Source organism: Geotrypetes seraphini, chromosome 3 (genome assembly GCF_902459505.1).
Source record: "Geotrypetes seraphini chromosome 3, aGeoSer1.1, whole genome shotgun sequence".
Classification (NCBI taxonomy): domain Eukaryota; kingdom Metazoa; phylum Chordata; class Amphibia; order Gymnophiona; family Dermophiidae; genus Geotrypetes; species Geotrypetes seraphini.
This window is the reverse complement of record NC_047086.1, coordinates 355,217,297-355,233,189: the sequence shown is the minus strand read 5'-3', so window position 1 is coordinate 355,233,189 and position 15,893 is coordinate 355,217,297. Positions and strand designations below refer to the sequence as shown.

At 42.7% G+C, this 15,893-nt stretch overlaps 1 protein-coding gene across 3 annotated transcripts in view; it reads right to left on the bottom strand.

The window, feature by feature from the left end:
- Positions 1-15,893, bottom strand: part of SPATA17 (spermatogenesis associated 17) — a 293,753-nt gene that overhangs the window by 164,535 nt on the left and 113,325 nt on the right. For all 3 annotated transcript variants that reach the window (XM_033936576.1, XM_033936575.1, XM_033936573.1), the window contains one exon: positions 9,190-9,313. In XM_033936576.1, the coding sequence (XP_033792467.1) occupies positions 9,190-9,313 (124 nt within the window). The remainder of the gene's footprint in view (positions 1-9,189; positions 9,314-15,893) is intronic.

Sequence of the window (15,893 nt, the reverse complement as noted above, 5' to 3'; positions counted from 1 at the left end):
TCACATTGAAAAGTCCTTTCATAAACCTGGAGACCAAAGGATGAGCAGTAAGAGGTTTTCCCTCGACTGGCATGTGAAAAGCTGTGATAGCACTGAGATGGACTCTGATAGATGTAGATTTGAGACCAGAGGCAGACAGATGAAGAAGATAATCCAACACCAATTCTGCTGCCAAGGATGTTGGATAGTGATGATGAAGAAGACACCAGGAAGAGAACCTAGTCCACTTATGTTGATAACATTGCTGAGTGGCTGGTTTCCTGGATGCTTCCAGAATGTGACGAACAGGCTGAGAAAGATGTAAGGCAGATGGATTCAGCCCGAGAGAAATCAAGCTGTCAGGTGTAGTGATTGCAGGTTGGGATGTAGAAGTGATTCTTGATTCTGAGTGAGCAGAGTAGGTAAGGGCTCGCTGGAGCTGAGCTGAAGTAGAAGGGAGAACCAGTGTTGCCTGGGCCACTGTGGAGCAATGAGAATCATGGTGGCTGCTTCTCTCTTGACCTTGAATAAAGTTCTCAACATGAGAGGAAGTGGAGGGAATGCATATAGAAACAGACCCATCCAAACCAGGAGAAAGGCATCTGCTGCCAGATGGCGAGGAGAGTAAAGTCTGGAACAAAACTGGGGTAACTGGTGATTGTGAGGAGCCGCAAACAAGTCCTCTTTGAGGAATGCCCCATTGAGCAAAAATGGACAGGAGAGTTGTAGGTTCGAGAGTCCATTCGTGAGGTTGAAGAATTTTGCTGAGGTTGTCTGCTAGGGAATTCTTCTCCCCTTGAATGTAGACTGCCTTCAAGGACAGATTGCGAGCTGTCACCCAAGACCATATTTTCTGGGCCTCCTGACACAACAGGAGAGAGCCCGTATCTCCTTGTTTGTTGATATAGTACATTGCTACTTCACTGTCCGTGTAAAGGAGGAGGACTTGAGGGCAATGAAAATGATGAAAAACCTTGAGGACATAAAACATCGCTCTGAATTCTAAGAAATTTATGTGAAATTTCCACTCCTTGGCAATCCAGAAACCCTGAGTCCATATGAGCTCCCCAGGCATAAGGGGAAGCATCTGTCATGATGATCTTGTGATGAGGGGGTAAGTGAAAAAGGAGACCTCTGGAGAGATTGGAAGAGGTCATCCACCAGTGAAGTGAATGCAGAAGAGATGATGTCACAGATATATGTTGTGAGAGACGATCCATCGCTTGAGACCACTGGGAAGCCAGGGTCCACTGAAGAGTGCGAAGATGTAGTCTTGCCACTGATGTAAAAACCAAAACACAAACTGCAGGCTATGTACAAGATGAAGGCAATGTTTATTAAACCAAAGAAATTGCAGTGAATATACAACCATGTGACCTAGAAGAACCATATGTTTGGCAGAGATGATTTGAAGAGGAAGCAATTGCTAACACAGACGGATGAGAGTCTGAAGGCGATCTGGAGGAAGAAACGCTCTCATGAGAGTGGTGTCTAGGATTGCCCCAATGAACTGCAGACGTTGGGTCAGAATGAGATGTGATGTGGGGAAGTTGACTTTGAATCCTAGAATCTGGAGAAAAGAGATGGTCTGAGATATTGCTTGGACCACTTCCTGAGAAGACACAGCCTTGATCAATCAGTTGTCCAGGTAAGGAAAGATTTGAAGGCCGTGTGATCGGAGAGAGGCAGCCACCACAATTAGGCACTTCATGAAGACTCTGGGAGAAGATGCCAGGCCAAAGGGAAGTACCTTGCATTGGTAATGACAGTGTTTGATTTGAAAAGGAAGATACTTTCTGGAAGCTGGATGAATCGGGATATGTGTGCAGGCTTCCTTGAGGTCCAGGGAGCATAGCTGGTCGTTCTGATTGAGGAGAGGATAAAGCAGGGCGAGGGATAACATCCTGATTTTCTCCTTGACTAGAAATTTGTTGAGAGCTCCGAGATCCAGAATGGGTCTCAGTCCTCTGGTCTTCTTGGGGACTAAGAAGTAACGGGAGTAGAAACCCTGGGCCTGCTGATTGAAGGGGAACTTCTTCTATGGCATTCAGCAGAAGAAGGGATTGCACCTCCTGCAGAAGAAGGGAAGACTGAGCAGGGTCCAAAGTAGACTCTCTTGGAGGATTGTCTGGTGGAAGAATCTGAAAATGTAGAGAGTAACCCTGACGAATGATATTGAGGACCCATAGATCCGATGTGATGAGTTCCCAACGACTGATGAAAAGCTGAAGATGACCTCCGATGGGCTGAGGCAAAAGTTGAGAAATGTTGAGATTGGCTATGCTCCTAAAAAACAGGTCAAAAAGGCTGTGTAGATTTAGGTGGAACAGCCTGCTGTTTTTGATGTGGTTGATGGGGTTGCTGCTGTTGCTGTCTCTGCCTCCGAGATTGAGACTGAGGTGGCTGCATAGGCTTTGCAGCAAAATGACGCTGATATGAAGACTGTTGTCTGAAAGAGCGAACAGGAGGAGGATTTTTCTTGTTTTTAACCAGAGTATCCCACCTGGTTTTATGAGCTGATAACTTTTGGGTGGTTGTATCTAAAGAAGCTCCAAAAAGTTCATCGCCCAAAAAAGGAGCATTAGCAAGCCGATCTTGGTGGTTAACATCAAGCTCCGAGACTCTGAGCCAGGCTAGGCGTCGCATAGCCACAGACATAGCTGCAGCACGAAATGTTAGCTCAAAAGTGTCATAGATAGAGCGTACCACGTATTTGCACAGCTGCAGTAGGTCAGAAATGTAATTTTGAAAAGTGGGTAATTTGCAATCAGGTAAGTATTTCTGAAAAGTGGCCACTTGGGTAACTACGTGCTTGAGATAGAAAGAGAAATGGAAAGCATAGTTACCAGATTGGTTGGCAAGCATAGCATTTTGATATAATCGTTTGCCAAAGCAGTCCATTGTCTTAGCCTCTCTGCTAGGAGGTACAGAAATATAGACACTGACTCCAGCAGATTTTTAAAGTGTGGACTCCACTAGGAGAGATTCATGGGGGAGCTGAAACTTGTCAAAGCCCAGAATGGGTAACACCCTATATAGCGAATCAAGCTTGCAAGGAACCACAGGGATGGTCAAAGGAGTTTCTAAGTTCTTGTAAAAATAATAATAATAATAATAACTTTATTTTTCTACTAGTGTTAAAGTGTTACATTAACGGGTGCTAGAAAGCAGCCCCCTTTCCCTCTCCCCCTCCCTGTCTCTCTGTGGGCCCCTAGTATTTAAGCCCATTACATTAACGGGTGCTAGAATCTATGTCTGTCTGTCTTTCTTTATTTCTGTCTCTCCCTCCCACTGTTTTTCTTTCTGTCTGTCTCTCCCTGGCCCCCTTTGTCTCTGTCTTTCTGTGTCTCTCCCTGCCCCTGTATCTTTCTTCTTTTCTTTCTGTCTCCCTCCCTCCCACTGTCTGTCTTTCCTTCTATCCCTCCCCCTCCATTTTTCTGTGCAGCAGCAGCAGCAGCAGCAGTATTTTCCTCCCCCCACCCCACTTCCCTGTGCAGCCACACCAGCATTTCCCTTCCCCCCACTTCCCTGTATAGCAGCCGCACCAGCATTCCCTCCCCCTCCATTTCCCTTCCCCCACACCACTTCCCTGTGCAGCAGCAGCATTTTCCCCTACCACCCCTTTCCCTTCCCGCAGTCTGGCTGGCTCCCTTAGTCCCTTGCCGCCCCCCCCCCTTCCCTTCCCTTCGTCCCGACAAATCTGCCGACTGAAACAGCGCAGCACTCTACACACGCTGCTTCGGGGCCTTCTACTGCTCTGATTTACTCTGGCACGTCCCTGATGACATCATCAGAGATGCAGCAGAGCAAATCAGGGCAGTAGAGTGCTTTGGACACTGCTGGAGTGGGCAGGTTTGTCGGGACCGCAGGAAGGGAAGGGGGGCAGCAAGGGACTAAGTCAGTCAGACGGCGGGAAAGGATGGGAAGGTCATATCGTGATGGGAGGGTCAACAGTCAGGACCACGGGAAGGGAAGCGTCAAGGGACTAAGTGAGTCAGTCAGACGGCGGGAAGGGATGAGAGGGTCAGACCGCGATGGAAGGGTCAACGGGGGTTCAGGTGCTTCGAGGAGGGGTGCGAGGGGGGATTGCCGACAAATAAATTACTTACTGTGAGTGAGGGGGAGCCGGCAAGACCGCAGGGACCATTTTATGCGCGCAGGGTGCTAGAGTAGATGTCTGTCTGTCTGTCTGTTTTTGTTTTTTTTTATTTGTCTCTCTCTCCTTGGATGCTGTCATTCTTTCTGTCTGTGTCTTTTCCTGGCCCCGTCTATCTTTATTTCTAACTCTATCCTCTTCCCTCAATCCTGCATGCTGCTCCCCCTGTCCTCCACACTTCCATTCAGTGTCTGTCTCCCTCTCTATACCCCTTCCATCTACTGTTCACCCTCTGTCTTGCCCCTTCCATTCACTGCCCTCTCTTCTCTTTCCATCCAGTGTCCGCCCTCTCTCTCTCTGTTCCATATGGCCTCTCTCCATCTCCTCCTTCCTTTTCCCTTGGTCTGGCATACCTTCCTCCTTCCCTCCATGCCCTGCCATCTCTTCTTCCCTCCAAGCCATTATCTCCCCCTCTGCTCCCTTTCCTCCTTGAACTACTTCATCGGGCACCAGCAGCATTCACAATTCATTGCTGTTGCTGGCTTCAGGTCTTTCTCTCTGGTGGGTCCTGTCTTCATGAAAACAGGAAGTAGGCAGGACCGGCCAGAGAGGAAGGCCTGAAGCCCCAACAGCAGCGAATTGTAAACGCTGCTGCTGCCTGAAGCACCCAAGGCAGACGCTTCTCTCCCCTCCCAGCCCAACCCCCGCTGACTCTGCGATCCTCCCAGTGAGATGACTTTTAATAACAAACCTCCCTCCAGCGTTGGCAGCCGCAGCACATTAAACAGGCTGCTTCCCGGCTTTCTTCTGCCGTTGAGTCTCTCTGTCGCGTCATTGATGACGTCATCAGTGACGCGGCAGAGGGACTCAACTGCAGGAGAAAGCCGAGAAGCAGCCTGTTTAACGTGCTGCAGTTATGTGCAGAAGCGATATGTACCTCCCCCTCCGGCATCCCTCCGGCACATCCTCCCACGATCCTGAGTCGGCCACAGCGCTCGAGTGTGTTTTTCCTGCTTTGTCTGGCCGCCGCATACGCACTCTGGCCACGGACCTACAGATCACGGAACAGGGATCACAGATCACGCAGGTCTGAGTGCGCAAGCACGGCTAGTGTTTTATTATATAGGATACCGCCATAGTCAGACGACTTCTAGGCGGTTCACATCAAAAGAAGGCTGGACAATCAGCGAATTACAAATGCATGAGGGGGGAATGTTACAAAAGAAAAGGGTAGTAAGGGGAGGAAAAGTAAGAGGGGTTGTAAGGGGAGGGAAGTGAGGGGGGTTGCCTGAGAGATTGCTTTGGGTTTGTAGGGGGAAAAGCGTGGTGAGCGAAGGTCGGTCTGTTTAGGTGATGAATTTGTCAAACAGAGTGGTTTTGATTGATTTTCAGAATGCGTTGTAGGTCTGTCTGGTTTTATTTATGTAGTTTCCCAGCCATGATTGTTGTTTGTTAACTTGGAACATGAAGGTTCTGTCAAGGAAGGATTTGTATTTGCAGCCAGTGATTTTATGATAGGCGAAGATGTTTTTGTTTCTGATTGTCTCCCACAAGATGTTATGAAGGGGAAGCCGAAGAAACTCCTTAGGTGGCTGCTCATAATCTTATGCATCTAAAAGTTGTTTAAATTTTTTTGAGTGCAGCTGAGAAAGAAGACTTATCCGTTCATTGAGGTTCTTGAAAAGATGGAAGTTGAGAGTCTTCATCTGAAGAGACATCCTCATCATACAGAACAGGCTCTTCAGAATCACCCCAGAGGTCTGAGTATCATGTGGGTGGAATGCGGTGTTGAGCACTGGTCAATGGTTCTGTTTGTATAAACTTCCTCAAAGCCTTACCCGATTTGACCGACATTGTCTCGGGAGATGTTTGGGAAGAACGGTGCCGCGCTAGCTCCGACATCGAGCGTTTAGCCAACTCAAACAGCACCGAGGAAGATTTTGGCAATGTAGACGCCGAGGCTGCAACTATCGGTGCCGATATGGAAGACTCAGACCAGACTGCACCGGAGGACTGGTGTAGCCATAACAAGGAGTAAGAGCTGTAACTGCTCCCTTAATTCCTCCCGCAGCACTTCTTGAATTTGCTGCTTTAGGTTGGGCATTGGTACAGCTGGCTTTTTTTTCCGGTACCGTTGGTGCGGATCTGCGCTCTGGTGATGAGGAGGCCGATGTTGAGGCACTCACCACAATAAGAGCCGATCGTTTCTTGGGTCTCCTCGAGGTCTGCAGGACTTGGCTCACTGCTGAAGTGACCTGGGAGCCCAAAGCTTACCCACTGCATGCGACACCGAAGATGAATCCATCAACGTTGGAGGTTGCGATGTCGACTTCGGTGCAGACCCCGACGTCGGCGCTGGTGTCGAATCACCCTCTATAGAGGAACCGAAGAGGAGACGTTGTTGAATCAAATGATTTTTAAGGGTCCTCTTCTGGAGTGAGGAACAATGAGTGTAAGATTCAGCCTTATGCTCCAGCCCCAAACACTGGAGGCACCAGTGATGCGGATCTGTGATGGAAATAGGGCGAGCACACTTTTCCACACTTCTTAAAACCCGTTTGAGGACGGGACAAGGAGGGAAAAATGGCCTTGGTAAAATCGAAAATGGAGGCGCAAGGAGGGAAACAGGCCCCACTCTCTCTTCCCCATTTCCCTTCAGTGTCCTCAGCCCACTCTCTCTCCACTTCCCTTCAGTGCATGCACATAAAAACAAGCAAGTAATTTTATATCATTTTTATTCTATTCATTCATAGAAATTAAGTCTAAATAATGCTAGTCACAGCTCCCCTCCCTCCCCCTTACCTTCGTGGCCAAGTCAAAATGATCTACCAACAATAAAATTTTAAAAAACACAAAGCACACTGTACGCAAAGAAAATTTATATTCTGTGGGTTTTCAAAGTGGTCAAGGCAGATGACTTTATGAAATGTCACTCAGTAACAACTATACAAAAATAGATAAATATACCCCCTCCCTTTTTACTAAACTGCAATAGCGTTTTTTAGCGAGGGAGCTGTGCTGAATGCCCTGCGCTGCTCTCAATGGTCATAAGCTCCCTGCGCTAAAAAACGCTATTGCGGTTTAGTAAAAGGGGGCCATACTGCAACATATAGACAGCAGATATAAATTCTCAAAACGGACACATTTTGATCACTAAATTGAAAATAAAATTATTTTTCCTACCTTTGTTGTCTGGTAATTTCATGAGTCTCTGGTTGCACTTTCTTCTTCTGACTGTGCATCCAATATTTCTTCCCTTCTTTCAGCCTCCTGTATGCTTCCTCTCCTCCAGACCTCATTCCCTCCCCCAACTTTTTTTCTTTCACCCTGCCCCTTCTTTTTTTCTATCTCCATGCTCCCTTTCTTTCTGTATATCTGTCTTTCTCTCTCTCTCCTTGCCCCCTTTCTTTCTTTCTGTCTGTCTTTCTCTCTCCATGCCCCCTGTCTTTCTGTCTCCCGTCTCCCTTCTTTCCTTCTGTCTCCCTGCTCCCCCTTTCTTTCTTTCTCCCTGCCCTCCCCAAGCCACCGCCATTGGGGAACAGGCTACCACCACTGCCATTGGGGAACAGGATACCGCTGCCGAGTTCTGAGCTCTCCCTGCTTCCCTTCCCCGTAAAGAGGACGCTGAAGCGCTGAGCCGACTAACATTCCCCACCCGACATCAATTCCAACATCAGAGAGAAAGTTCCGGCCCAGTCAGGAATCGATTGGCTGGCCCAGATCTTCCACCCCTGCTCTAGCTATCTAAGCTGTGAGCCGCACTCAAGTGGCTAAAGAGCCGCGGTTTCCCGACCACTGTCCTAGACCAATGAGCCAATATATCTAGACAGATCAGATATACAATGATATCTCCAATATTTTGAATAGACCTGTTTAAATAATTTTCTGCTTGGTGTTCAATTATTATATATTAGACTGAATTACTTTTGCATACTGAATACCTAAAGAATGAATAAATTTTAGCATTATTTCAGCTTTTAAGCTACGGAAATATATCAGTGATTCACTCACTACTTTAGCAGTTATTTATTTATCCCTTCCTTTACAAAGCCGTGCTAGTGTTTTTAGCACGGTCCACCACAGTAACAGCTCTGACGTTCATAGAATTCCTATGAGTATGCAAGCTGTTTCCGCCACAGCCGGCGCTAAAAATGCTAGTGTGATTTTGTAAAGGAGGGGGGTTAATTAACAATTATATATTAAGAAGTTGTTTTTAATTAGATGTTCATTTATAGCAAGGAAATGTTTATATAGGGAGAGTGTGGCGCAGTGGTTAAAGCTACAACCTTAGCACCCTGGGGTTGTGGGTTCAAATCCATGCTTAATCCCCCCCATTGCCCCAGGTACATTAAATAGATTGTGAGCCCACTGGGACAGACAGGGAAAAATGCTTGAGTAAACTCATGTAAAGCATTCTGAGCTTTTCTGGGAGAACGGAAAAGAAAATTGAATAAATTAATAAAATATGTAATTAAATCCTCCAACAAATCTTTAAAATATTTAGGGCTCCTTTTACTAAGCTGCGCTAGCGGTTTTAGCGCACGCTAATCTGCAGCGCTCACTAAAAAAGCTTAGTAAAAGGAGCCCTTAGTAGTTCAGATTAAATACAAATAATCAAAAAAATGGGGAATGGAGGGATTAATAAATTCTGAGTTCCTGGTCTACTTATACTGTACGGTAAAACCTGCTGACAAGGGTTATGTTTACAATTTAATAGAAAATATAGCAGAAGATTGGATTTTAGAACAAATCATAGCTCAATTTAAAAAACAGTAACCCCTTCTTAACTTCTTAGTTCTTCATACAAACAGTGGCATCATAGCAAGCCGATCAAAACAATATTTTTTAAAGCAAAGTTATCTGCTTTGTGTAATGTTTTCACAGCAACAAATCAAATTCCTGATTTTGACTCTTTCTGCCAGCAGTGTTGATTTTGTCCCTATGATTCTGTTGTGATGCTGTTCTTGACTACAGAAAACCTCTAAATTGAACTCAAAGCAGTGTCTCCGTGATATCTTTTCAACTAGTCATGTTCCATTCAGCCTGCTAGTTTATCTCTGTCAGACTGGGGGCCCTGGTGGCTTGTATGAGCTGTCAGGTTCAGGTATACCAACCTGCCTAGTACTGACGAGGTAATGCATCTTTCGGGCTTGGTAATTCTTTTTCCTTTCTTCCATTTCTTTCTTTTTCTTTTCTCTGTTTCTTTGATTCATCTCTGAGAATTCTTCAAGTTGCTGCCTGCATCAAAACAATATATTTTTCAATTTGCCCTGTATGCTTGAACATACTGTATAAAGGGATGTTTCTGTTAGAAAGCAAGTAATGCATATTACATACTATTAGGGCTACATATATCGATTAATCACAATTCATTATGATTTAAATTTTTAATTGCATAAAACGCCCCCCCCCCAACACACATTTCCTTCTATACTCATACAGTGACAAATATAGACAGAAGAAGTAAATTCTCAGAACTGACATGGTTTCATTACTAAAATGAAAATATATCATTTTTCTTACCTTTGTTACCTGGTGATTTTAAAGACGGAACAAAATAATTAGAAAAATAAAATCACCAAGCAACAAAGGTAAGAAAAATGATTTATTTTCATTTTAGTAATTAACACCTGCTTTTACGAAACCATAGCATGGTTTTTTAGCGCTGGCCGTGGTGGCGGTAACAGTTCTGAAGCTCATAGAATTCCTATGAGAATTGGAGCTGTTACCACTGTGGCCAGCGCTAAAAAAAAAAAACATGCTATAGTTTTGTAAAATGGGGGTAAAATATTAGTTCTGAGAATTTACTTCTGCTGACTATATTTGCCACTGTAGAAGTATAGAAGGAAATGAGAGGATGGGGACGCTTTATGCAATTAAAATTATTAATTATAATTAATTGTGATTAATCGATGTTTAGCCCTACATATTATACATGTACACAATATATCTGGATCAGTCATTAATTTCTATTCTTCAGCTTTAGCTCTGAAGGAATATAGTTTGCATTTTATGTAAAATAACCAGTGAATATAAAAACATAAAGAACATGGATTGTAAATGCTACTGAAAATCTCCAAAGCTTAGTTATAAATCTAATTTTAACAATCATAGATGCCAATAAACATTTCATTTTACATTAGCAATGGAAATTCACATTATATAAGTATTCTCTATCTGCAAAATATTAAACAATTAGAAACTAATTACTTCAGCAATGACAAGTAGGGAGATGCTACATGTGTGTATGTGTGTCAAGGGATAATTCACATAAGGGGTTTGGCTCAATAGTTTTGTTAGTAAGAAACAGCTAGTTCTAATTAACCTTTGAATGACAGCCTGAAAGTTTGTTCCTTGTTGCATGTAGAACTAATAATGCTAATTAGGTGGAAAGTTCACACTAGTCTTTATTCAGGGCATATTAAATAAAATAGAAACTGAAAAGAGAAAAGTTAATTTCTAAGGAAAAGCAAGCCAAATAATACAATATGTCTTTGGTCTTCGCTTCTAGGCTTTGAAGACCACCAACAGGTCAGGCTTTGAGTTTACCCTTAATGAATATGAATGAGAGAGATTTGTTTACAATGAAGACAGCATGCATGTCTCAAGAACTGGAAGGGAAGTGAAACCAAGGCAGTACTCTATGTGATCATTTTTCCTGTATTTGTACAACAACCAGGTTCATACATGATATTGCAGGTGAAGAAAAGAGAGAGGGATGAATCTGTTAGTCTAAAATCTATAATGAGATTGAATTTATTAACTGATATGGACAAATTCATTTAGTATAATCATAGGAAGGAATGCTGAAAAGTTCTCAGCCCAACCAAGAAGAGAATGATGTGAAACAATGTCAAAACATAGAATTTTGTTTCTGCAAATTGGCATTTAACAAAATAAGTTAACACTCTTTTCAGCTACAGTGGCAAAATAACGCTCGGAATTTAGGAAGTTGGTTAGTTGGGCTGAGAACTTTTCAGCATCCCCTTGTACATTATATAACAAAAATAGATATACTAGAAAGACCTATATTGAGCTTGGATTTTTTTTTTCTTTAGGCCAATCCTTAAAATGTTGTGAATATTGGTTGCTTTGCTCAATAGTTTTAATTAGTGGCATGAAACATGCAACATTAAAAAAGAGACTAAAAGCTTTTCTTTATAATGTTTACATGTTGTTTGTTTTGCTGAAATTTTTAATTGGTGGCATGCAAGATGCCCCATTTAAATTAAGGATTGAAAGCTTTTCTTTCCAGCCTTATTTCCTCCTGATCATCCAAGACAAAAATAGAATGGAAATATTCTAAAGCAATAAGTGGGCAGAGAAATCTCTCTTTTTTTATTCCAGTTTACCTTTAAAGGCTGATCATATCATATTTCATACAAGGTTATTTATGAAACACACTGACATTTAAAAAAAATCACCATGCTTTGCTGTTGCCGTAATGCAACTTTTTTTTTCTAGCCTAAGATTAAATTGTAAAATAAATGAATTACTCAGAAAGGCATGGCTCCCATTTTGCCACCTCTTCCTGAACATTGTTTATTAATATGAAAAGAAGATGTTGGAATATAGGCTGCCTTATTTCATGCACACTATTTGGGGGACCTTGGAACCTACAAAGCTGGGCTACCTCCACATTTCTGATTGTGTTGGCAAGCTGGTACAACGACCTTTCTGACCTGCATCTCAAGGCTATTATTAATCGCTAAGTAACCTGGTAAACCCAAACAAATTTGTTTCCATTGAAAGGATCTCTATCTGTGTCTGGGAATTTGTGCTGTACCAAACAAACCTCATTAACTGTGTCCATTTTTGACAAAGAACTAGGAGTTGGAGGGAACAGTGACCTTTCTTTGTCCTTAAGGTACAGATTTCCAGCAGTTCCATGTCACTAAATAAGCAATTTGAAATAAAATCCATTCTTTCAAAACAATAACATAATATCGCTTCTCAATTTTTATAGTTTATAATTCTGTTCTCTATAGTATTTGCAAATAGAATAGCAATCATGTTTTATTTTTGTTTACCTTCTCTGTTGTATACTTTTCCCTATAGCATCACTAATGCTATGACCATAAACAGCTCAAAACTGACCTTTCAGATCTGATTACTTAAATCTCAGAAAATTGATAGCTATGCTCACGTGCAATCACCTACAAAGATAAGTATGATACATACATAGATATATAGAGATATGTATCACTACCTGTATATACACAAGAGCAAACAGTAAATTAAATCCTTCCAATTCTTTTTTTTATTAATTTTCTCAACAAAATATAGCATACAGAGAGTGTAGAGCCTTATCCAAACCAATACATAGGGTCTCTTCTATCAAACTGCTAGCAGTTTTTAGCTCAGAGAGCCGCGCTGAATGGCTCGCGCTGCTCCCGACACTCATAGGAACTCTATGAGCGTCGGGAGCAGCGCAAGCCATTCACAGCGGCTCACCACGCTACACACTGCTAGTACAGTTTGATAGAAGAGGCCCATAGTGTAAGAAACAAAAGCACTCTAACAACACTAGAACAGATAAACACATAAAATCCCCTTCCCATCCTCCCAAAAGTAAATTAAACCCAAAACGTACTAAGTACCGGTACAAAGGCCCAGATTCTAAAAATGACACCGTTAGGAAGGTGGAGAGGCAGAAAGAAGACCACCTCACCTAGAGATATAGACAGTCTAACAGAAGGCAACCAATGATCAAGTCTTTATTTCAATCGATGGTTCCAACAAGGATCCAAGTTTCGGTGTGACGAGGACACCTTCCTCAGAGGACACTTGCACTAGTGACCAGCGGTGTTCAGAGCAGTGATCCAAAAATGCATTCATACATATTTCATACAATCTTTCTATGGTGGGCTGTACAATTTTTTTATTTTTACAGTATCTGATTAATTTAGATGAATTAATAGCGTTGAATAAATTCATTCTGAGAACTCATACTAGATTGAAAAGAAAGTCAACAGTTTTTCTGAAAATGAAATTGATCATGATAAATTTCAGAGCAGAATATCAGGCTTTCTAGTCAGTCTTCAAACAGTGAAAGCAATCTAATTTTAGGGAATAAAAGAGAGTTTAATAAATTTAGCAATTTTGCAGCATAGAGTATTTTGAGATATTTATTCTGAATAATTAAATTTTATCAAAAATTTGCTGCATTATTCCTTAATACAGCTAATAATTATCTTAAATGTTAAATCTATACTTCAAGTTTTAATACAATAACTTAGGGCTCCTTTTACAAAGGTATGTTAGGGCCTTAATGCGTGGAATAGCGTGCGCAAAAATGCCATGCACTAGCCGCTACTGCCTCCTCTTGAGCAGGCGGTAGTTTTTTGGGTAGCGCACGCTATAGTGTGTGCTAATCTGGTGCGTGCGCTAAAAATGCTAGCGCACCTTTGTAAAAGGAGCCCTTAATGCACAGTAATTGTACAGAGGGTTTAATGCACAGTAATTGTAAGGAGTCTTTTTATTAAGGAAAGTAAAAATAGGCCTTAGTATATCCTAACAGGGATCTTTTCCATGTGCTGCCTTTGTATTTTTTGCATTTTTTTTTAAATTTCTTTATTCATTTTATAACTTACATCAAGTGTACAGTAAATATCAAACAATTATAGTACAACATCACTTGAAAATCTACAATATCATATTCATATTAGATTCTCGGCGAGAGGGAGAATTAGAAGTCCTTGAGCATGCGTAGATGCATGTTCAAGGCAGGCAGGCAGAAGCCGGAAGATCTTCCAGGCACATGATCTGTGCCTGTGCTAGACGGGGGGGGGGGGGGAGAGGGGGGTTAGTTTAAGTTGTTTGGGTGGGGGGACCTGTTCACGCGGGAGGGGGGGGGGTGCCAGATGGAGCGAGGGGGCCTTTGCGAGCGGGGGTGGAGCGATGCCGGTTATCGGGGGGGGGGGGTGTGTTTCTCGCAAATTGAGTAAACACTCGGTTTGCGAGTCAAAATTTTGCTGAGTGTTTTGCTCGTCTTGCAAAACACTCGCAAACCGGGTTACTCACAAACCGAGGTTTGACTGTATTTGAAGAATTTATTTATCGACACTCTCTAATGACAACCTACAACCTACTTCTAGGAGACCTTAACCTTCACCTCGAAAACCAATCTTGCAAAAATGTAGAAACCTTACTAGCATATCTCGAGGCCTTAACATATAAACCTCAAACCACAAACACCAACTAGACATCGCAGCCTACATGTCCCAACAGCCCACTCAACCAGAGATCTAAACATCAAACGGAAATTGGAACTGATCCCTTTGGTCTGATCACTACACATACTCCTTCGAAATCAATTGGACCAGTAACAAAAGCATTTCAATTACTCAACAAACAACTTACTACTCATGCAAACATATAGATCCAACCACATTCTGGACAAAAATAGACACCATAATCCAATACTACACACCCAAAGACTTCATCTCACAATGGAACCACCTGCTACCCTAGACAAACTAGCCCCAGAAAAACCTAAAACCAAAATCCACAGAAAATCAGACAAATGGTTCGACAACGAACTACTCCAACTCAAAAGACAATGCAGACAACTAGAAAGAAAATGGAGAAAAAGCAGCCAAGAATCCACAAAAGCAGCATGGATAGTAACAAACCGAAAATATAAACAAAAGCTGAAAGAAAAAAGAAAGACATACTACTCAAAACAAATAGGAGAAGGACCCCAAGACACAAAAAAGCTATTCCAGCTACTAAAAGTTCTCACAGACACCACACCCTACATAGCCAACAGCAACTCCACCCCTCCTTCAGCCACCCTCTTAGCCACATACTTCATAAACAAGATCGCAAACATCAGAGCCACGTTCAACGGAACCCCCTCACACATAGATACCTCATTTCCCCCCACAGAAAAAGAACCAGTCGCAGCAGATAGAACCTGGTCCCATTTCTCACCCATACAATGGTCAGACTTCAACAACCTATATAATAAATACATCCATGCAGCCTGTGACCTCAACCACTGCCATCCATACCTACTGAAAACCTCAAATATATTATTCCATTCCCTGCTTCTACAATGGATACAATCGTTACTATTAGAGGGTCATTTCCCACAAGAACTCAGCAAAATCATAATAACTCCGATATTAAAAGACCCCAAAGGAACAACAGACCAACTATCCAACTACAGACACATAGTTTCAATCCCACTGTACTTCAAGCTGATGGAAGGCCTCGTAGCTAAAACCTTAACGTCATACCTAGACAAACACAACTTACGCCACCCCACACAGTCAGGCTTCAGAGCCAACTACAGCACGGAGACCCTACTAGGAACACTAAAGGACACTGCCAGATAATACCTCTGTACAGGCAAGAAAATCCTGCTCATACAACTAGACCTCTCTGGAGCATTCGACCTGGTTGATCACGACATTTTCCTACAAACTCTAGACTCCATAGGAATCTCAGGCAAGGTACTTTCATGGTTCAAAGGCTTCCTACAATCCAGAACCTACAGGGTTAAAACAAAGCAAGAAAAATCAGAACCATGGTTCAACACCTGCGGAGTTCCCCAGGGATCACCCCTATCACCCACACTATTCAACATATACATAGCCTCCCTCAGCTTCTACCTAGACAAACATGGCATAACCTCATACAGCTATGCAGATGACATCACTATTCTCCTCCCCTTCGACCACTCAGAACCCACCATGACAAGCACAATACACAGAACACTTGAAACAGTAGCAACATGGATGACAGAGCACAAATTAAAACTTAACCCTGACAAAACAAACTTCATCCTCCTAGAGAGCAATAAAACTCCTAC